Source organism: Mus musculus, chromosome 8, assembly GCF_000001635.26.
Source record: "Mus musculus strain C57BL/6J chromosome 8, GRCm38.p6 C57BL/6J".
NCBI classification, from domain to species: Eukaryota; Metazoa; Chordata; class Mammalia; order Rodentia; family Muridae; genus Mus; species Mus musculus.
In genome coordinates, this window is record NC_000074.6 from 67,898,195 (window position 1) to 67,922,913 (window position 24,719).

The 24,719-nt window shown below is 37.4% G+C and overlaps 1 protein-coding gene across 24 annotated transcripts in view; it reads right to left on the reverse strand.

Moving 5' to 3' along the window:
* Nucleotides 1–24,719, reverse strand: part of Psd3 (pleckstrin and Sec7 domain containing 3) — a 522,982-nt gene that overhangs the window by 209,113 nt on the left and 289,150 nt on the right. For 9 of the 24 annotated variants that reach the window (XM_030243450.1, XM_017312700.2, XM_017312702.2 and 6 more), the window contains 4 exons: nt 10,489–10,695; nt 10,292–10,372; nt 8,065–8,177; nt 5,923–5,981 (listed from right to left, as the gene is read on the reverse strand). In XM_030243450.1, coding sequence (XP_030099310.1) covers nt 5,923–5,981; nt 8,065–8,177; nt 10,292–10,372; nt 10,489–10,695 — 460 coding nt within the window. The other 15 variants (XR_003947255.1, XR_003947256.1, XR_003947257.1 and 12 more) reach the window with 11 other exon arrangements.

Genomic DNA, 24,719 nt, shown 5'->3' on the forward strand with positions numbered 1-24,719 from the left:
ATCACTTTCTTCATTCTTATTATCCTCTCCAAGGCATGGAAGGAAGGAAGAAAGGGAGGGAGGGAGGGAGGGGAGGAGGGAGGGAGGGAGCCCCTTCCTTAAATGATATTCACCTGTCTTCCTTCTTCCACAGTGTAAAAGCTCACAAAGGAAAGCACTGATTAATAATTAATGATTAATCTATTAGATAGCTCCTATAAGACCACAAAATGAGCCCACTGACTCCAGAGATGACTGTGCCATATTTTATTCATGTTAACCTGTTCTCAAACAGGGGAAAACAAATATAAATAAACAGAAGTGAAGAAGCAGATAGAGGAATAGAAAAGGTTTCATTTTCACAGGTCACAGAATTGAATGAACTTGACTGGTGCATAATTAAACTCTAACACTCTTGCAAATTCATTCCTACTAAAATTTACACAGTGGCCAATATGATAGTCAGTGGCACTGCATTCTAAATGTCATTCTAAAATTAAAAAATTTCAAACCATGACATTTTTTCTGTAAAAACATTCCACAGCTGAAGGCTGGATTCTCAGTCTAGTCCATAGACTCTCTTTTTGGTAATTAGCTGATATTTTGAAAACATAATAATGGTGAAAACAACTCAACTAGAAATCCTCAACACGTTTAGATCCGAGCATACTGGTCTTCTGTGGCCTTTCAGTATTGGTGAGAAGTTCCACATGATGAGAGACTGGTAAGACGGCTGCGAACTCTAATCAAGAGAAAAGGCTTAACACCATAAGCTATCAGTTCTCAACCTGTGGAGGGGTCTCATATCATCATATATATATATATATATATATATATATATATATATATATATATATATATATACATACACATTATAATTCATAACAGTAACAAAATTACAGCTATGAAGTACCAACAAAATAATTTTATGCTTGGGAGGTCACTACAAGATGAGGATTATTAAAGGGTCACGGCATGAGGAAGGTTGAGAACCACTGCCATAAGGGAGAAGAGACCATATGGAAAGGGTTGATGTAGCAGAAATGACAATCACAGCTAATACCCTTCCCTAGACTCGTAACTTGGGATGGTTTATGAACGTTATGGAGGGGTGTTAAAGCCTCAGCATGCAGAACTGCTGGGAAGTGGAGAATTGTTTTTATGAGCATTTCTCATGCACTAGTGAGTGACACACACCCATTTGCATACATATGGGCAGCATTAATTAGACTTGTGGGTTATCAACAACATAAAAGGAAGACATGAAGTTGGGAGGGGGATGTTGGGAGGATACTGAGAAAGTTAGAGGTGGGAAATTGGGTATGGATATAATCATAATTTCATTGTACACATGTGAGTTTTCAAGAATGAAGGAAAAACAGCACAATAAAATAAAATCTATTGTCTTAACTAAAAGCTTTATAGCTGTCTTCCCGTACTGCAAACAAACCATTTGAATTCCTACAAAGTCCATCCAAGAACTCATTTTACAGACTGCGAAAGAAACTCACTGCTGTGAAGGAACTCGTCCTAGATTTTAAGATTAATCTGTTAGTTCTTTCTTTTTCAAGCAACACGGTACATTTACCAGGTTGTGCCCCGTGTTTAATTCATATGTTAATAGGAAACACAAGTAAGATTATGCCTCAGTTAAACTGTGACCACAAGAACACTCAGTAGAATGCAAGGGATCTGAATGAGAACCAAGGAAGGCAGAAGTGGATCTACCAACGCTGAGGAACACTGAGCAGTGCTGCAAAGAGTTGCAGCAGAGAATCACAGACAACGGTAGTAAATAGTAAGTTCCTGTCACAAATTGATCTAAGTAACTTCCTTGCCACAGACTCTAATCATGTCTTGAGTTTGGACAGACACTGGGTTGCATACGTCTTGAGATTTGCTAGCTGTGGATTTGGTCAACAGGGTTCACATTAGCTCATTCTTCACTGCCAGTCACTTCTGTGTTTAAGTTCCTGTCCCCAGTCACCATCCCTATCACCATGAGAATACCAGTCCTACCTACTCTCCTGCCCCTGCCACCTGTCTTCAGACCAGGCAATGATTGAGCTGGCTGGCAGGGGAAGGTGTGCAGGAGGCCAAATATGCTTCAAATAGAGGAGAACTAGATACTCAGAGACAACAGAATTCATCTTAAACTCTGTCCAAACAGAAATAATAAAATTTATTCTCCTCCAGCTCCAGCTACACATAGGCAACAAATAGTCTTATCTGGCATCAATGGGAGGGGAGGCCCTTGGGCCTGTAGAGGCTCCATGCCCCAGCATGAGGGGATGCTAGAGGGGTGAAGTTGGAGTCAGTGAGTGGGTAGAGAAGCACCCTCACAGAAGCAAAGGGGAGGGGGATGGGATGGGTGGTTTGCAGAGGGGAAACCTGGAAGGAGGATATCATTTAAAATGTAAACAAATAAAATTATTAATACAAATTTTTTCTTCTCTTTCGGATATATATATAATAGTATCTCCAATAAAGTCTACAAAAAAATGTCAATCCTATTTCCATATTCCAAGCGATTTTAGCATATTTAGTACTTAGTACTATAATTCAGGCATATATAAATTTTGTGTGTGTACATATGTATGTGTGTTTGTTGCAGATAATTAAACATTAAAAAAGGGATTGCTGAACAAGTCAGCCATGTTATCACAACTGCAAGGTATTTACATAATCTACAAGAATACTCAAAAATGAGTATAAACAAGATACTGTAGCTGACATAATGACCAACTGTTCATTATACTTACAGCCGAGAGTAAAGAACAACACTGGATGTGTCTGGACCAATAGATACGTCATGTTTTTTCTTAGCCTATTTAATGGAGCTTAACTGTAACTCTGTGAATTTTGAAAAGCTTGATGACGTTTTTCTACAATTGCTTCTTGGTTACCTGCTAAACATGCCTTCAGTTAAATCTGATTAATGGTAACCAGCCTAGTCACCAATGATACAGAAGCACTGACTAAACACATCTTCCTCATTGCTAATGCCTGCTCAAATGGTACAAAACTTAAAACATATAATAAGACTATTGGTATTTGGTATTGTGGTATTTGGTGACAGAAAAGTGTTGCTGCATGTAATGAGGAGCTGCCTACTACAGGTTGTTCTATTAGTATTCGTTCCATCACCTTATTAGTGAAAACAGCAGGATGAAGAAGGGTCCACACCAATGCATTTGCAGAGCATCATTATTTGCAGGACAGACTCACAAAACCAGGCCAAAAACAAAACAAAAAACAAAAACAAAAAAGCTCAAATCAGTTAATCTTCCCAGTTAGCCCTTCCTTGTAGAAAGCATGAGGACAAGCTGGTTTTAGCATTTCTTAGGAAGTCATGCTGCTGTGTTGTTGTTAGAGCACAATGGTAGAGAAGAGAAGGGAAATGGCTCATTAGTTTCCCCCACAGGGTTACTCTGGCACTGGAGCAGGTGGGAGATGGTGATGGCCTATGCAGCGTAGCAGTAAGGAAAAGGATGAAGCAAACACTAGAAAGAACTCACTCATCTTCTGAATGATTCAGCCTCAGAATGGCCATGCTAACCAGTCACACACAGACTAGAATAGATCAGGCAATTATGATGCAAGAGAATCTACATCCACAATTATGGACACTTACCACCTAGAAGGAAAGTTTATTTTTAAAATGTATCCAGAGGGAAAAATAAGGAAAAAAAAACACATTTTCAGATGGTTAGTTCTTATGATAGCAACTATACACTCCACAGATTTATACTAGTATGCACTGCATAATAGAGAAAACTATAACACAAAGCCTGAACACTTGACAACCCTAAACATACAATACAGACTTTTTCACACTCCACCAAGGCTGAAAACTACCTACCACCGAAAATCACTACAATCCAGGTAGTGATCTAGAGAAAGTTACTGTAGTTACAATTTCCTCTTTTAATATCAATTACTTGCTACTTTAGACAACTGCTAATTATCTGCATTTGGGATAACTAAAGGCAACATTAAGATATCTTTCATTCCAGGTGTCAAAGGAATGTAATTATTTGTTTGCTTGCTTCTCTTTGCTTAGCAGTGCACCTCTATGTAGCCCTTGCTGGCCTCAAACTCTCAATGCTCCTACCTCAGTTTCCCAACTCCTGAGATTCCAAGAGTGTGCCGCATGACCAGTACACGCTGCGTTATTGGATTGCCTTCATTCCTCAAGAGGTCTGAAGCTGAGCTTAGACAGAGGGTCTAGCCCTCATGATCCTGCAGCTATGGTGACAGACCAAGATATCCACAGTGTGTCTGCATTCAACAACAGCAGGTGATTTGAATAAAAATTAGACCTCACATCCATACTTGCTGCTTTATTTCAAATTATTATGAGCAGTAAGATGTATGCTTAACTCAAAGTATTATTAAAACATTACTAGCTACTTTAAAGCAATCCAGGACTTAATAGACATAAATCTCTCAAAATTAACAACTTTTTCAGACATTGTTTGATAACCTCAACATGTATCAATAAGAATGAAATATTAGTACATTTTTCCATTATCAGACATTTCTTAAAAGATGATAAATACACAACCATTTTATGCTGATGGAACTTCAAAAACACCTATATGAAGAGACTTCTTTATGCTGAACACCACTGGATAGGTCAATGCTACATGGGCACATCTATCTTTGAAATGACCATTTTTAACAAAAAATAGAAGGTACCTGTCTGTCCATAGGAAGGGAGCAGACAACCTATTGCCTGGTCTTCCACTTAGCCACACGGAGAAATGCTGGATTCAAACACTTCAAGATGCTCACTTAGGGAACTGCAATACCTTCACTTCTGTGTGATGTTATTACACTATTATCCAAGAAATCTTCATGAAAGTTCTAGACTCTTGGTGGGTATGATTTCTGGACACTTGCTACCTGTCTCTAGTCCACCAAATTATTATAAATCATATTTCAAAAATTGCAAAAGGGAATTTCTGAGTACTTTTAGATTTGTTAACATTATATTAGCAGTATAATCTATTATTTAATTTCCCCTTCTCTTGGCTGCTGGGGGAACCCTTTCTCCACCCTAGACCTCTGATAATAGCTAGTTAAGCTTAGAGGTCCCACAGAGCTGGACACTAGCTTCTTTACAGAGGAGCTCTGTAGTATCAAGAGAACTGTGTGAACTCCTGGAAAACTGAAACATAGTTGCTGTATAGTAGTCATTTCACATAGCTTCTACAATCACAAGTAAAATATATTATGTCAAGGGCTGATCTATTCAATTACATAAAAGCTTGACTTTTTCCCTCAAAAACACATGAAACTAGAACTTTGTTATAAATAAATATAGATTAGTTTATACTTACTTAAAATATTCTCATTTTCTCAAAGGTGAAGGTGATAATTAAAATGATAAAAATTGTTTCTATTACAGGTTTATAAATTATAAATTTATGAAGTATATACTTTATTTTAAACAGGTGATGAGATGGTTAGTTTTGTGATGGATTTTATTTGATATTTTAGCTAGTTAACAAAACAGGTGAGTTGAAGAATTCAGAAAAGACTAAATTGTTTTACCTATTAAAACTTAAATGCCAATATCTGACATTATCCTTCCAACATTATGTATCAACCACTAGAATAGCTAGCTAAGAGATGACAAAACAAAACCTCAAACAAGTAAAACTTCTGTCTGCCATCTGGTGGAGAAAGATAATACAGAATACACACATTAAAACCATTCTAGGCACCTATGAAAAAACAGTTGGGTGTTTAAATTCCTCTTTGTGCATCCCATGTGTGATGAATGGGGTGTTCCTCTTGAGACAATGTATTACATCGATCTACTTGCTATGAGGATGCTCTATAGAATAAGGCAAGGGGGAGCAGAGGAAAATGTGTATAAGCACAAAGCTGTGATGCTGCAGCTCGGGAGAGACAGCATCATAGGCACACACTTACATGGCCATGCAGATCTGTGTTGAGCAGCATCATAGCACAGGTGAGGCAATGAACTCCATCTGCAAGAAAAGGGCCTACTGTTAACACAGCACATACAAAGGCCTTAAAAACACAGGGCTGTACTAGACAGAACTTTGTTTAGAAAGCATAAATGAATGAGTTAAATTATAAACTTCCAATGTGCAAAGTTGAACTCTTCTATTGATAAATCAGTACCAGCTCTCTGATGAGCAATTTGGCATTCTATGTACAAAGACTGAAGCAGTATCCTTTAACACAGAAACTCGGCTGGGGCTTTACACTAAGGAAACAATTGAGGATCTACATAAATACAAAAACACAGAGACAAACATTGCTCATTATGGGACATCAATGACTCTCCAGAAACAGAACTATAATATTGAGGACATTAGGAATGTTATACAGGAGCATAGGCTAAAGTGGAGAGATGCTTGATAATCAAGATGAGACATATACTGTGTGCACTAGGATTCCATTGAATGTAAATATTTCTAGAAGAATCCATCAAAGTATCTGGGTCACAAAACATTTCTTTTGATCTATATTTTCTCAATTTTCTGTAGCTTATGGTATCAAACTGAAAATAAATCATTTAATATTTAAAATATCCAGATAAAAGCCATATTTTTGCAATACTATTTAAAGGCCACATTTTGAAAAGAGGTTTTTGCCCCGGTATGTTATAGATGAAGCAAGAAGTAAAACACTGAAATGTTCTGGGAGGATTAAAAATTAAATGTTCAGGAAAAATGTGGTCAAAGCCTGAAATAACATTTCATACTTAAATGGAATTTTCATTTTCATCTTACTTTACACAGTAAAATAAAAAGTATACATAGCTAAACATCTTATCTACAAATATCAGAGTTAGCTTTTCTCTTTACTAATACTTAACCCAAGAATAACAAACAAATGAAAATAGTTCTAGATAAAGTGAAAACCGTATTAACGTATGCCAAACGTACGGGAAAGACAGCTTGCTTTCAAAACCAACGCTTTTACTTTAGTAGGTGGTTTCCCTTCTATGTCATTTATATGCCTAAAAGCATATTTATTCATTCCATTTGCTTCTCATACATTCAAAACTAACGCCTGGGATTACTGTAAAAGGCAGTGGCCAGCATTCAAACCCCCCCCCATGGAGAAGGATGTACAGACACCCCCCACAGGCCTCACTGCATGCAAGCATGCTAACATCTTCCTATGCCTGCAAGTATAATGGAAACAACCCTCTTCCATTCCCTAGCTTCTCTAGTTGGTGCTGACCTTGTGATATAAATGGTCCAAGTAGTACCAGTTTACACACAAGGATGTGATATTGATGACCACTAGCTGCAGCCTGAGGGAGTGGACTGAACAGGGACATTGCTAACTGGCCGTCTCTATTCCTTGTCCATCCTAGAAATTTACTCCAGAATTATCATACAGTTTTGAGAAACTTCCCACTTAAACGTAAATATGCTTCTCTTAAAACTTGAGATTATTCATGACTACAGCATTTTAAATGGAACCAGACTCTCCTTTTGGGTAGAACTGATGCTGAGAAGAGTTAAATATTACTTTACACTGTAAAAACAGTGCTGCAAACAAACTCTTATTTCATTAAAGCAACAAGTGAAAGGCAGCTATAAAGATTTTGATTAATATCAAAACAAGAGCACTGAAGATTCATCAAAGCTCCAATGAGATATATAAATATATAAGACATATCACTGAGCTAAACACACATGGATTTTAAGAACTATAGGAATAGCAATATAAGAAGTAAAAAGACCAATACTGTATTACAAACTGCTTTGCACACAAAATCCCTGAGTGGGCAAAGCTGAGCATAGAAAGACAACAAAAATAAAGTACATTGTTATACTATGAATTTTAAAAAGAATAAAAATAATTATGAAAACAAAAATATCATGTTGTCATTAAACCTTCCCTAAAAAGATGTGAAAAACCAAAATGAAAGGGAAATATCAGGAAATGAAACTAATGATTTCAACTTGCATTTACATAAACAAATGAGAAGGAGGTAAATTAAATATAACTTATTTTTTATAATAAAATACAATTTTTAGGATAAGGAGAATAACCACAAATAAAATTGCAAGCTTTCCATTAGATTACCTTTTGAGGTGATAGTGTCTGGATTACAAGAAAAATATCTATTGGAAAAATGTATTAATACTCTCTCACGCTCCTGGGTTTCTCCCACAAGAGAAAATGCTTTTAAAAAATACCTGAGAAAGAATAATAAAGGAGAGAAATGTTTAAGACATTTACATTGTTATATTTGACAATTAACTTAGAGAAATGTAAAGAATTAATTATACAACACCCTAAATCATTTCTCCCTATTACCTAAAAAATTCACTAGGTGGTTACTCAATAAGCAAATTGATATTTAAATGCAATAAAAAATGTTGTGCAGAGGCGTGGTGTCTCAGCATTGTGCAGAGGCGTGATGTCTCCACAGGTCAAAGCTGGCCACTCAAGCCTGAGGACCAGAGTGCAGATTTCCCGTGAGAAGCGGGATTTGGTAGGAAGCACCTACACTCCCAGAACTACTGCGGAGAAGTGAGTTCAAGACAGAAGAATTACTCAGAAGTTCACAGGCCACCTATCTGGAGGACTCAACATAGCAAGTGAAACAAAAATAGAGGCCTGCCTCAAAAACAATGTGGAAACCAAGAAGTATCAAAACTGTCCTCTAATCTCCATGTTTGCTGTAGCACATGCATACCTGTATTTACCCAAACACTTCACATACTATACCTATATACACACAGACATATACACTCACTCACACACACACACATTAATAATCTATGAAGTATGTCAGGGTGAGAACAGAAAGGCTAATAGACTAAGAAAGCCTGAGTACCACAGGTGATTTCCAATGGCAATTGTCAAATAGTTGATCTTAAAAGATCAATCAAAAAGTTAAAAAAAGAAACATTAATGACTCAATGTATAATCATAGGAGCTATGTGTTACAATCCCACATATCAGGGTTCTTAAGTCAGGTAATCTCCACATGCGGACTTCTAAAATGGCAGGTGCACTGCTTCATACACAGCCGACTTGTGTTAATTTATTTTGCCTATTCTCACAACATCATTGATAGATACATGAGAAGGAAATTGGGAAATAAAACCTTAAGCTATTCCTTATATCAAGCAATAGGTTACATACAAAAATCATTTAATTTTTTTAGGAATTCTTACTACCATAAAATTTTTTGTAATAAACTTTATTTTTATGAAAATCTTGTTTCCTTTCTTACTAGAGATTTGTACTTTATTATTGTAAAGCACACTAATCACTATTTTTTGTAACTTTTGAAAGAACACATAACAGCCCAGAGCAAAGATTTAAACCATTCCTTCATCTTAGATGTTTTCATTACCTAGCAAGAACACCCTGCACACTGTTCTAATACGACCACCGTCACTTCAGAGCCAGGTTGTTGTTATCTGAGTATAAAACTAAAGGATGATACTAGATGATCAGAATGCTTTGAGGTTCCTAAGATTAAATGCTCACCAGGTGCTCTGTTCCATAACTCAAGTGTTGAAAGTGAGTATTGGTTTGCCTTCATTTGAAACACTCAGCCTAAAGTAGACACAGCAATCTGTTTCACAGATGCACCCTTTAGATTCTACTCATTATTTTTATCCCATTCAAGAGTTTAATAACAAAATGTCATCTGAAGATATTTTGTATTTACTACGTTAACTAAATACTTCAGGGACAGAGTCCTCTAATTTCATAGTCAGTAAACGATAATCTTTTTAACTGACAACAGAACTTATTCAACAGAACTAAAAGTAGGGTCTCAAGGAGGAATGTAGGTGCCCACGTTGACTGCGGTAGTATTCGCAATACATAAAATGTGGATTGCTAGTGGGTGAGGCAACAGTGCTCACTCTATCCAGCAGAGTATGAGCTCAGTAAGAAGAGAAGGAAATCCTGTTGTAAATTACAACATACAGGAACTCTGAGACCATCTTACCTAACAAGCTCCCCAGTGTTTTACTGTAATAGAAAATTAAAAGGCAACCCTCAAAAGAGCCAGACTTGCTTTCAGGCCATCCCTCAGCATGCTGTGTGGACCCCACCTTCCTACTACATGCTGGGTATCAGTTCATGCTTATTTCATGGTTTCCTACTCTCTGTTATTATACTCGTGGCATTTTTCCTATTCTTTGTTTAGGATCCGGATTATCATTCAAACTCACAAAGCAAATGGAATTGGGGTGAAAAGTCGGACTCTAACCAGAAGATACTGCTTCCTCCGCTAGGAGGTCATGACTTGGAGGTGATGAAGAACAGAAGTAATGTTCCATCATACCTGAGAGACTGATCCAGCGTCATCCCCGTGAAATCAAAAAACTTCAGATACTCCTCTGCAACTAGCTTGCTAAATTCATTGCTGTAAGGAAACAGAGTAGAGTTTATTGAACTGACAAGTATTTTAAAAAGGAAAAAAAAAAAAGAAAAAAAGCACAGGATAGAAAGTTCAGCCAAATACCAGACTCACGAACATACTTTTTGCCTAGATGTTTTGCAACGTCCGATCTCTTGAATCTGTCTAGATGATACAAGCGTTTGGCCAATCTTTTAGCTGCTTCCACATTGCTGTTGGTCCCATTGCTGAGACTTTCTGTGGTCTCCTTTTCCAGAATGTCAGTGCTCCCCATTTCAGAACCAGCATCTACTCCTGTTGTTTTCCCCTCAGCAAAGCAACGGTCCCTACTTTAAAAACAAAGAAAGATAAAAGAAAATAGAAAAAAAATTTTTATGGCCAAAAATAAAGAATGGATGAAATAATCTTGACGATGTAAAATCGACGATATAAAATTATTTTCAATAACACTGTTTTCTATTTAAATATTTGACAAAAATTATTCTAGTACTATATTTTTAAACACTATAAAAATAATTGCCTCAGCCAGTGGTTCTCAATTCCACTAATACTGCAACTCTTTAAAACAGTTTCTCTTGTTGCGGTGGTCCTAACATTAAAATTATGTTCATTGCTACTTCCTAGCTCTAATTTTGGTTGTTATGAATTGTAATGTAACTATCTGTGTTTTCAGTTGGTCTTAGGTGACCTAGGAAAGGGTTGTTCAACACCCCTAAGGGGTAATAACACATAGGTTGTGAATCTCTGGCCTAAGCCCTAAAAAAGTGGCTTAACATTTTTAAGTTGTGAGAGTACCAAGTTCCTTTATAATATCAATTTTATCTATCAATATGTACCATATTGGTAAATAAAAATGTAAATCATAATATATTCAAAAATTCATTTTACATAACACAAGTAATATTTTTTTACCAAAAAAAAACAATTCCTAAAATATAAAATTCAGTGATTGACATTTTTTACAAATTGATGGCTAGCTTTTAGATGACAACAGGACTCTCAGAACCACCTGTTGTTCAAACCTCTTGTTTTGAATGAAGCATTTTGAGAAAAATCTGTCGTCACACAGATACTTAAGGACAAGATTTTATTTTATGATCCTTTTGGAGTAACTGTGATAACACAAATAATAAGGTATATCGTAGTTTTTTGAAAGCCAGTTGCAACATAGAACCTACATAGGCCTGAGCTATTAAGTCAGACTGCCTTTGCATCCATCCACCTATGTGAAAATTTATTCCAGTCATGTCAACTTGCTCCTAGTAGAGACCACAGGGGACCTCCAGAGTACAAAATAGAAGAAGACCAAACCCATACTAATTATTTTCACCTTTAAGTCAAATTACAAACCATTATCAATTGCAAACAATGAGCTAATCAGAAATTGACTATACAAATCAGGATTCATGATAATGTTTCTTAAATAAAAAGTCACCTTCAATTTCCAAAAGAAAATGCATACCAATAACAACAAAGTGCTTTCTTATAATGGTCATTTCATAAAAACGATTATCAATTTTTTTAACCGTGAACCTAACTAGAAAGTTAAAACTGCTAATCATTTTCTGAAAACCTTTATATTTAATTAATTAGAGCATACCTATATAAACTCTTAGAAATTTCATAGTAAGGAAATTAATAGATTTTAGCCACATAAGTAGTAGAATGTAAATTATATATCCCAAGAACAATGTTGGTTACAATCAAGTAAGTTATAGGCACACATGCACAAACATATATGTATACACATACATGTGTGTGAGCACACACACACATACACATTCTTTTGAATTATGTTTCTGCAAGTTTTCCTACATATTACAATAATGTACTAAAAACAAATGCCAAAAGAATTTTCTTTACCAGCACATCACTAATAACTGTTAATTTCTCAGCATGTCCATGACTTTTCTTTTTTAATTAATCACTCCATGCAAGCAACTGATTCTAATTACTTGACATATTCCAACAGATTGATTTTGTTCAAATCCAATTACAAAATTGAAAAAACTACTAATAAAGCTCTGGCTGTTTTTTCTCACACTTTTTTTTTTTTTTTTGGTCACACTTCTGCTTCTTCCTTCTTCCTTTTGCCCAACCTAGCTCACCTCACTTTGTCTTCTTCATGAGGGCAGGAAAGATGTCTTTTAGAGTCTCTGTAATTAGACTTTTCTGAATCTTCTTTTAGAACAATAAACAAATAGCATCACAAGCCATCACAACATGATGACTTAATACACACTTACCAGTAGCAATAGATGAGACACATTATAATACCCATGACAACTGCTAAGACATGTCTGGGCCATACAGCTTACAGAGCCTGCTCCTCCTTCCTGTTCTTCACTTTAGCTCCAGCTCTACTCATCTACCCAGCCTTCCAAGGACCTGACTAACTGTGAGGTCATGTTACTGTGACCTCACATTCTCAACCCTGTTTACTGTTGGGGTTTCTGTAATGCTTTTACAGCCCCATAAAAACAAGAGCCAGCACACACGAGCCACTGTGTTGGATGGGAATAAAAGACAAAGCAGCCCTGCCTTGTTCACCCTTGATAGAGCAGATGGTATGGTCCCTCAAGGGAGATAACACCTCATTCTTCTTTCCTAAATCCACAAACAGGGTTCCTCTGGTCTGTTGAGTACTAGATGTTTCAGTAGTTAAATGTCTCCCTTTCCAGCTTTATTCCCCTTCTTGTCTTCGCGATCTCATAATAGTAAGATCTCTACCAATTACTTCAGTGTCCCCACCCCTGTATTCTAGGAAATGCTTCAATGGGGCCTTTATTTCCCACAGCCAAGTAACTATGGCAACTCTCAACAATCCAGATCAGATCATGGAGTCTGATCACTATGCCTTCATAGAGCATTTGTATTTTAACAGATTATTAGATTTTCCAAATAAAAGTAGCAAAATGCCCAGGTATCTTAAGTTTCAGGTAAGTATGAAACAGTGTTTCATGTACACATCTCTAGCATCTCTATCGAATACTAAGAGATTAATTTTTTTTAAATCATTGTTTATCTGAAACTCAAGATTAACTGGGAAATTATTTTATCCGGCAACACTGTTTCCTAAAATGCATCTTCACACTGCAGTAATGGTGTTCCTACCACTGGTTTCACAATGATACCCTCTGTGTCTGTACTGACTTGCTCTTGTAACTTCATATTTCTATTTTTCTGTTGTTTGCTCAAGACTTTCAGTTGCCTACAATGAACTGGGTCTTCTCTAATGCCCTCTGGGTACAAGTGGGAACCTTTTTCCATACATTTTTGTTGTTCTCTCCTAGTCAGACGACCACCACTAGAATTATGACTACTTTACCCAACTCCTACTCAAGACAAAAACTCTTATCCCAGGGTAAGATCCACAAGCCCCAACACAAGCAGGAAACAACTCTTAGAGATATTTTCTACCTTATTTGAGAACTTTGAATCTATAGAGTACAGCCTCAAGACACATGTTTATCTTTGGTTGTATTTTGTTAAATATTCCAAGTAACTGAACCATTACCTGTCTATCATAAGAAACTTGGTAAATATTTTCTTGAATCAGTGAGGACATGTATATCACCAGATGGCTAGCAGTAGCGACCGCTTATGATACACAGCATCTTCACGGGTCCTAGAGCCCAAGCTTCCCTACATATAAAACACATTCCCCTAGGCCCCTTTCCTAAGACTCTTGCTTGAGTGAACGGCATGTATGCAGCACTTAGCTGAGTGACTACCAAACAGTGAGTGCCCAACCAGTGTTAGACTGTCTCAGGTGAACAGTATTACTAGAGGTGTTATTATTGAGGGTGGATGGCAGTTCTGAGTGATTTGTTGTTTATATTTCTATGAGGACTGAATTCTGTATTGTCTCTGCAGGCCTGGGAAACAAATGATGTCAACAACCATGACGTTTTTCTTTCTCAGAGGCAGTTTGTGGTTCATGATTTTGCATGTACTTCACAATGCTCTTAAAACTCTTGTTTTATGACTTTCCTTACTACCAAAAACACTGCTTTGAGCCTGTTGATTTTTTGCCCCTGTCCCTACCTATTCTGTGAACCTGGAGATGTCAAAGTGGTCCTAGTACAGCTGAAGTCATTGCTAGCCACTGTCTGAGGGTTCTTCTCACTTGCCTTTGCTAGACAATGTATGAAAGGTAATATATCTGTCACCCACTGATGTCACTTTTTTCACAGTCATAAATTAAAAAGTGTAAGCCACATGTCATTGTTGGTAACAGACTTTAGAAGATATTGGAGGAACCTGATGAGCAGACTGCTACAGATGTTACATCCTCCTATTGAGTCATTGCAGCCTAGTGTAGTGATGAGAACACAGACTGTATGTAACTGACAGCAGCAGCAACTGAGAATCAGGAGTTATGGAAGTCATTGCAACGGAAGAGGCATAGCCCAGGTACTCTAAAGGTGCAGCAGGAGGGCTTGGAAAGCTCTTACTTCTCCAGGGCACCCTGGGATCAGTCCGTAGAGCTTGGAATGTGGCCTGTATACATGAAGAGAGTGCAAAGGGAACAATACGCAGAAAGGTTTTCTTATGTGTGGTACCTGGAATATTTCAATCATCAAAACTCAACACAACTAAACAATAAATATGAACAAATAAATCATATATACTTGAAGGTGACATCTGTTATAGTAACAGAAGTATCAAATGAGAACAGGAATCCCAATTTGGGTTATAGGTAGAAATATTCATATAGAAAGTAGTTACAAGATGCCTATTTGAACAAGCAACATTTGAGCAAGACTTGAAGAAAACTAGCCATACCAGTACAAAAAATGAAATACATTCTAGGCAGAGAAAACAACCAGTTTAAAGCCTAAAAGCTACAGCATGTGTGAAAACACGCTGGACCAGAGCGAATGAAGAGAAGATTCAGAAACTAATGAGGATTATTAGGGTGTTCCATAGATTCAAAGCTCTCAAGTTTTCCCAGTTCATAGAACCTTAAGTACAAACTTTATGTTACACTCTAAGCAATAAATAAATAAATAAATAAATAAATATTTAGCAATTCTGCTTAATTTTGAATAATAGTGTACTAACATTAAATGGACTTAATTTATTGCTATTTAAAAGGTACATTTAAGTTGAAATATACTTAATGTTAATAATGTTAAAAAAATTACCCACTAATTAATTGTATATACTTGTTGACAACTATGCTAAAACTGTACTACAGAGCAATTGTGATCAAAACTGCATGGTACTGGTATAGTGACAGACAAGTAGACCAATGGAACAGAATTGAAGACCCAGAGATGAATCCACACACCTATGGTCACTTGATCTTTGACAAGGGAGCTAAAACCATCCAGTGGAAAAAAGACAGCATTTTCAACAAATGGTGCTGGCACAACTGGCGGTTATCATGTAGAAGAATGCGAATTGATCCATTTCTATCTCCTTGTACTAAGGTCAAATCTAAGTGGATTAAGGAACTCCACATAAAACCAGAGACACTGAAACTTATAGAGGAGAAAGTAGGGAAAAGCCTCGAAGATATGGGTACAGGGGAAAAATCCTGAATAGAACAGCAATGGCTTGTGCTGTAAGATCAAGAATCGATAAATGGGACCTCATAAAATTGCAAAGCTTCTGCAAAGCAAAAGACACCGTCAATAAGACAAAAAGGCCACCAACAGATTGGGAAAGGATCTTTACCTATCCCAAATTGGATAGGGGACTAATATCCAATATATATAAAGAACTCAAGAAGGTGGACTCCAGAAAATCAAATAACCCCATTTAAAAATGGGGCTCAGAGCTGAACAAAGAATTCTCACCTGAGGAATACCGAATGGCAGAGAAGCACCTGAAAAAATGTTCAACATCCTTAATCATCAGGGAAATGCAAATCAAAACAACACTGAGATTCCACTTCACTCCAGTCAGAATGGCAATTTCTCAAATGGCGAGTCAAAGAGAATATTGTTAGTCATCTTCTCAGCATTGAGGTTTTATCACAGCAGCCACAGAAAATACAGCTTTGTAAAAGCTGTGCCACAAGAAGAAACACAGCACAATAACTGTGGAAACAAGGAGCTTCCATTCTTGCCATTCACTTGATACAATGACACTTGAGAGATGCTCAAGACCTCTTAGATGGCAGCATACTGCATATGGCTAGGTGTGTGGTGAGCTGCACTACCTTAGAGTAAGGAGATGTTCTGGTGTCCATGCAATGGAGTCTGCTGACAATGCATTTTTAGGCTATGTTTTAAACTAACAGTGAACACAGTACTTGGGAGATATCGTTATAAAGTCTATCTTAAGGACTGCTCCCTTTCAGTGCTGATAATCTGCAACTTCACAGAAAAAGTCCCATCATATTTTCAGGGATCTTCATGGTTAAAGTTACTGTGAGCTACAAAGGATGTGTCAGTGTTGAAAAGTGGATACAGATAGTGCCCTGAGGATCACTGGGTAGCCATCTTAGTCTAGTTAGTGATATCCAGGCTAGAGGGGGTTCTGTCTCATAAAAACAAGATGTCCTCTGGTCTCCACACATATGCTTACCTGTGTACACAGACATAAACATACAACAGACAGTCCAAAAAATTAAGTCTCAATTTGTATTTTAAATGGTAAGCCTTTCGCATTTTTAAAACAATAAAGTGCAAGAGACCAAATAGAAGACCATCAGTGTTGCAGGGAAGACTTTACTGCAGAAGTGGCAATGGCCACTGTTTCAGGTACACCTGACTGATTTGCTAATGTGAGTCCTAATTTGAGAGTAGAAACATTATCCTTTCATGCCAGCACAACTTGGAAGGCATATCTGTCACTAGCCATGATCCAAAGATCAGGATGTTCTGACAGAAAAGATGTTCTACCTTAAATGAATTAGCCTTGGGATGTCCGAGGAAGCATGTAGATATGATATATATGAAGCATTAAGAAAAGATAAAGGCCAAGGCCTCCCTCAAGGAAGTTGTCAGTCTACTGGCCTTAAGGAAGGTCTTAACATTTCCCTTTTAAGACCCAAAATGATTCTGAGATGATGTCAGGATTCTGGGTCACCACTCAGACCCATATGAAGTCTTACTCATCTAGCTTGTTCTTATATATCACTGTGCTAGCTTCTGGGCTTTCCCCTGGTTGTTCTCTATCTACAATGTTTTTTATGTCAAAAAAAAAAAAGCATGACTGATTTCTCTTTCAAGTTTTTTTCAAATGCTACCTTTTCAATGAGGCCTCCTTTGACTACTTTTATATATGTTATCCACCCATAACCCAAAGTGGGATTCCTGATCTCTCTTGGGTCTTTGATTACATAGCAAATATTGCCATCAAGGAACTAAAAAACAACGTCAATGAAGTTAAGAGTACTTGTTGCTCGTACAGATGAGCTGTTTTGATTCCAAGCACATACTTGGCAGCTCACACTGCCTTCAATTCTAGCTCTTCTTTGTTCTTGCACAAATGTGGTACACATACATACACTGGGGCACACACATAAATTAAATAAGTGAATAGTTTTTCAATTGCCTTCAAGAATATATAGTTTATTTGTTTGGAGTTTTGGTAAGCCCCCTTTTGCTTTTAATATAAAGGAAAAACTGAAGGCAGAGAAACCAGATAGGAGGTCAACACAAGAAAACCTGAACTTGGGAGTTTACACAAATATGAAGAAAACTCCATTCTGAAATGTTGAGAAGGTAAAGGAGGTACACAATGAGCAATGAGACACATGAGGTGATGCTGAGAGAAAGACCAGCTCTTACTCAGTTCATGGAAATGTGAAGCCACCAGCCAAAATAATGAATTCAAGAGGAATAAGAGAGCACATGCAAAGTTCATGCCTACAAAGAAAAGACAAAAAAAGAAAAAAAAAAGACTATAAACTTGGTTCAAAGAATCAGATAACTATCCACATCTGTGGAAACTGCAGCATTCCAATAGCCACTCAACATAGAAGACACAATCATAAGGAGAAAGCTATAGTGCTTAGCATGACTAAGGATGGCTGAAATGCACACACAATACATCTAGGAGGAGCAAAGTTCTATACAGCAAAAGGAATCATTTCAGACTGTCTCCCTCATTTTAAAACAAAATTCTTAATGATCAGTTTGCCAGAAAAGGAACAATTACTAATCCAGACAGTGCTTTTGAAAAGTGAATCCCGACCAATAACAGTTATATAGTCAAAAGTCCAACACTGGCTCCAACTCCTAACCAGGCTGGGATCTTGAGTAACGATGTCCATTCTCCCATGGTTTCCCACTATAAAATGGAAATAACAGGATCAATTTCACAAGATGCTGCCACGAGTAAGTGAAAAGCTCTATGCAAATTCCTTAGGACTGTGCTGGTCTGCTACCAGGATCAGGTCCATTTTATCCCTTCTACTTACCCCTACCACTTTCAACATCAAGGTTACTATCTGTTTATTTTGATGATAGTAAAATACATTGGACACTACAGAAACATCAGGTGGCATTCGGGAGGAATTGGTAATTGACTCTGTAAAGACAAATGCCCCCAAATGACATTTTATACGTCTACACAGAATATATTTTTCCAGAAGATAACTCATGATTTAAAGAATAAGGGAAAAAATCTAGTTATCAAAACTCCTGGAAGATCTTTTCTGCATGGTGTAGAAGCAAAATTACTATGGTGATTTCAACTACTGCCTTCCCTCTTCAGGATACCCTTTTAACCTTACTTTTCCTGAGCCATACACTCTGAATTCCACACGAGGGCGCCAGTGTGCACAACAGCAGGCCTCAGACTACTAGATCCCACCAAATGAACACATTGCCTCCAAAGCATTTCTTTCAAAGAACTGAAAGTTTCACCCTGATAGGCATTGATACTTCTTTATGAGAACAACACAAATGATTTGGGTTTTCACTTTTCTGCATTTGGATATTTGGGGTTTTTTTTAAGACAGGCTTCTTGAACTCTTGATTTTTTTCTCTTACCTCCCAAGCACTCAGAAAACCAACATGAATCACTGGGTCGGGGTGCTTGTTTTCCTAAGTTGCAGTTCTTTGTGCCAACTTTCAAATGATAAAGTAGTATCTCTAATACTGTCCATCTTAATAAAAACATTCCACGGTAATTTGAAGTGGGTAATCTGAAAGGAATTATGTCTCATAATCAAGTACAAAAACATTATAAGATCATTATTTACAAGTTAAGACCAGTGGATCCTAAATCCAGTGGGCAAGAAAAGCAGCATAATTTGTGTGGAGTAGGACTCATTTTTCTAGAATACTCATAGGATATCATTGGACATCCTCCTCTTTCATGTTAAGTTCAAGTGAATGAGCCAATATTGTACTCTGGTCTCAGAGGCTATTTAGCAGAAGAGATAAAGGAGCTGCTTCAAGGGATAGGATTGGGCAGCGAAGAAACATGCATTTTGCTACAAAAATTGGCAGTAGGTATTTTATAAAATAGGCAATCTTTACATGGGTAATGGCTACAATTTTTAAGTTACATATTGCTTATTCAACAGCGTTCCTATCACCATGTTGTATATCTATGCCATTCCTTCTTATGTCTTGCTTGGCAGACAACTAAAAGCTACATCTGTGTCTGTCAGGACATCTTTCCTCTTAAATTACAAGCAGGAACCAAAGAGTTAAACATGTCCCTTTTCAAACAAAGATTTTTGGTCTTGGACATTTCTGTGTGTTTACATGTAATAGGTGTACGTGGGGGGGGGGTACATGCAGATGTGCATGCATTTAGAATTCAGAAGACAATCTTTACTTTAAATAGGGTCTCTCACTGTCCTAGAATTCCTTAAGTAGATTAGGCTGGCCTACAACCAGCCACAGGGATCTGTCTTTAACTGTCCACCCGGGTTAACAGATGTTTAAAATCAAACACAATTTCTGGCTTTCTCAAACAAGGCATGCATTTTACATAATAGCATCGCATTTTACAACAATAGAACTTCACAGTCCAGTTTCTACGTGTGAATTAAACATTGTTCCCCTTTGATACAGATATTAGAAAAGAAACCCTTGTAGGGTCTCAGGGCTGTACGCCTTACATGAGAGATCCTGAGTGAGTCTAGGAATATGCTGTTGAACTTAAGAGTTGCCTGCCTTTAGGACATATGGCCTGAAGAGAGCAAACTAAAGAGCTTAAGCATGGATCATCTAATAACAGCATCATATGAAAACACATGATGCAGAGATAGGACTGAAGTCTCCAGCCCCATCCCTGTCTGTTTATCATATCACTAAACGGAGCAGAGGTGAAAAGGTCAGCCTTTAATTGACCTTTTCAAAACTCAGCCTTCCCCAGAGGCAGGCTAAGTCTCAACAAAAATGCCAGCACATACTTTTCAAGCAAGTTTGAAAGGATATAAAAAGCCTGTTCAGGATAGATGGGAGAAAATTCAAAAGCCCAGGACACTAGCAAAGAAGCTGTATTAGAGGCTGTGCAAACCAGGCATACCCCAAAGTACCCCCAGAACAATGTGCAAACCAGGCATACCCCAAAGTACCCCCAGAAAATGTGCAAACCAGGCGTACCCCAAAGTACCCCCAGAACAATGTGCAAACCAGGCGTACCCAAAGTACCCCCAGAACAATGTGCAAACCAGGCATACCCCAAAGTACCCCCAGAACAATGTGCAAACCAGGCGTACCCCAAAGTACCCCCAGAACAATGTGCAAACCAGGTGTACCCAAAGTACCCCCAGAACAATGTGCAAACCAGGCGTACCCCAAAGTACCCCCAGAACAAGCTCTGACGCTTCCCTATAAAGGGAGGGACGAGAACAGAGATGCTACCGAAAGCAAATAATAATAATAATAACAAAATTAACAAATAAATAAAAAGTAGATTCTCCCCTAACTTTTCTTCTACCAAACCTTCCAGATAATTTAGGCAAGAGCACTAAATGCTTTCAGCAAAACAAAATTGTAAATATATATTTCACCAATTCCTGTCTTATCAAACATTTCAGACTTTAGAATAGTTTCTCATACAGCAGGCAGTACAAAATCTGTCTGACAAGTGACCACAGATATTTACTTCCTGTGTCAAATGAAAATTACACTGCTGGTTTCTCTTGACTTAACTAATATTTATAAGGCCTTTAAAAGGACCATGCTATGAGTTGGTAATAAGACAAAAGTATTATATATGCAAAAACATCAAAAACAAGCAACTACTTCTTATTGAGATGCAAAAATACCTCAGGCTCAGAATTATTAATACAATTTTTTCAAATGTTGTAAAGTACTGTAGCATAGTAAGCTGGTAACCTATCTCTGGCTGGTGGCGCTGATTCATCTCCAAGTCAGTCGTAGGAGCATTGCATAGTTTAAAAAATGATCTGCCTATTCGCTTTTACTAAAGTATAGTGACCTTAAAATTCTCTAGTATTTAATTTTTAGGAAGATTGTCTTCTGCTCCTTTATTTATTGATATGTGATGATAATCAAATAATGATGAGACAAAGTTCTTTGCTGTTAATTCGATTTGGGCAATGTATGTTATTTTGGTATCTGATTTTCTGTATTTAATCCTAGAGGTTTGTGAAAGTCCCAAACATTATCATTCAAACTGTTGGAGAACTTCATCCAAATTGTTCAGTACTTTTTAAAGTATTACATTCCAGGACCCTGAAGTGAGGATGTTTTAAGCATTGCTTTCATCATTATTGCACAACAAATATACTAGAAATGATTGATATTAGAATTTTACCTATCCATTTTCTCTTAAATCAGATCATAATAAGTTTGTAAGTGAGAAACTGTAATTGCCATCTCTGCTTGTTGACCTAACTACCTCAACATGTAGATATGAGACACTTTGAAAACTCCTATCTGGTATAAGAAACTGCAACCAGAGAGAGACACAGAACAGATATGCATTTGGTGACTTTCAGAGAATGCACACATTTCAGAACACAATTTGGTTTAACACTATTTGCCTTACCTTTATCAACTTCAGAACACCTAAAGTTTGTAAGCACCCTCTATCGCCTTCAGCTTTTTTCTGGGTCCTGCTTACCACTTTTATCCCAGCAAATCTGCCCACCTAACAATGATCTGTAGTTATTCGAATCCATGAAAAGTTACTCGTTTATTTCTAATTATATTTATAAAACATATAATAAACCTCATTCTAGTGATTTTATAAGGAATGTTATAAATAATTATAAAGAAGGAAGAAAATAAAGGGAAGAGATAAAAAGAGCCATGTCAACAGACAGAAAAACACCCAAGCTGCAAGACACTTACCATACTGGGACTTGCACCGGGAGGACACAATCCTTCCCTCTGGACTGGGAGAAAATAATATTCACTTTTGTACTGTTCTTAAAATTCATTTTAAATTTCTCCTTCAACCCTAGTCAGGGAGACTGTCTTGGTTTGACATTCTGACCTGCTATAGTAGGACGGAGTGCAGACAAAATAAACCTCAGACATCTTATAAGTCAGTTCTGACAAGCCCTACAACAGGAATTTTACCATAGCCACTAAAAAAAAAAAAAGAGAACAGGTCAAGTGGCAATAATAGCAGAGGTGTGAGTTCTCTGCTCTGTCATCCCCAAAGGTGTCAGAAGTCCTGTCCCACTGGGAATCAGACTGGCACAAGAGATTCTAAAGTCTACAATGGCCTGCAATGAAATGTTACCAGCTCCAAGCCACTCAAGGATGACACCTCTGCACCTTGTCACAATGTTGTCACATGCTAGTCACTCCATAGCCACCAAAATATTTCCAGAAGTAGCCCCCCAACTAAATACTGCTAAAGTCTGGAAGAAAGCTCAGTACTACAAACAAGGTTGCTGCTTTGTGCTCACCTCACACTTCGAGATGTTTCATACCAAGCACGTATAATGTTCTCATTCACCCTGCCTGTTTACAAATGTTTACTGAAAATCACCTTCTTCCTTACTGCAATGCTGCTGCAGGCTCAGGTGCTATAGGTGGCAAACTCATTCAGGTATTGGAACCTATCCAGCCCCAGCACAGACAGGTTAAAAGTCAGTGAGTTACTGACCTTTCAAAGCACACAGTAGGTTTGGAATTGCCAGCTGTCCTCAGAAGAGAGGCCCATGTGACACTTAACTTTATTGGATGTAAGAGACCCTTGACCAAGAAAATTCAGATTGTAGGGTATTACCTGTAAATAATAAGGAGTCTCAGGCTCTAGGGTGCAACCTAGTTTGTGATTCATCATGTAGAAGAGGTACCTAAAAAGTCAATGTCTACTAATACAGGCAACCACATTCTAACCATGCTGTCTCTTATCAATCAGGAAGGGATATGGAGTGTTGTGGGAATGCAAATCCTTTATAGTGGTAAACAATAACTCAGCCCAAATACTTTTCAAAGGAGGATATGAAATTATTATTTAATATTTTTAACATTGTTAATTTAGAATACCAAAACTTTTCACAGGACTGAAAATGGTCTGTAAAGATCTGGTCTCTCCCCTAGCCAATGTGTGCAGCTCATTTCTGACTCTAAAAATACTAGAAAAATCAGAGCATCCAATAGACCTTGCATTCATTGATTCGGCGCCCATTTATTTGACCAGATGCTCATTGATTCGGCGCCCATTTATTTGACCAGATGCTCAAGTTTCCTCATATTTCCTCTCCTTACAGCAACATGTGCTAGGCTGTCTTAATCTCCCACTAGACCACAGGGTACCTAGATATATGACCAAATACTATTTTTCAGTATATCTATAAAGGTCCATCCATAAGAGACTAGCATTTGAATCTAGAAAATGAATGAAACACATGCACTCTTCCCATGTGAATGAGCATCATTCAAAACCACTGTGGGCCTACATGGAACAAAAATGGTGAAGAATGGGTAAATCAGCCTCTGGCTAGTCAAGTCCATCTTCCTTTCTTCTTGAACAAGAACATCCATCGGCTCACAGATGGAGCTTAGATGATTACACAACTAGCCCCCTGCTCTCCAGCTTTCAAACAACCCTCTTGATGGTGACTGATGGGTTTATCACCTGCAAGGGACTTCTCAGCCTCCATAACCATTAAAAACAATTATAGTAAGTCCTGTAATAAGCTTCCTGGATGGATGGGCAGACAGAAGAAGAGGAATAGACAATCTTCCAGTCGCAGTGTTTCTCTGTCATAAGCAAATATACTGCACTCTTCACATGAATTTGGATAATTCTTAGGTCCAAATAGAATTATATCAGCAATTTCTTTTCTAACTTCCAAGGTCCAACTTATTGTACTATTCTTCAAATGCTAGAAAAATGTGATGTTATCTTATATTCTCTATACATATTATATCTGTAAAGGCACCCTTCCTAAAGACCTTTGGAACCTTTCTCTTGGAAGAATAAATAGAAATGGCACCACTGG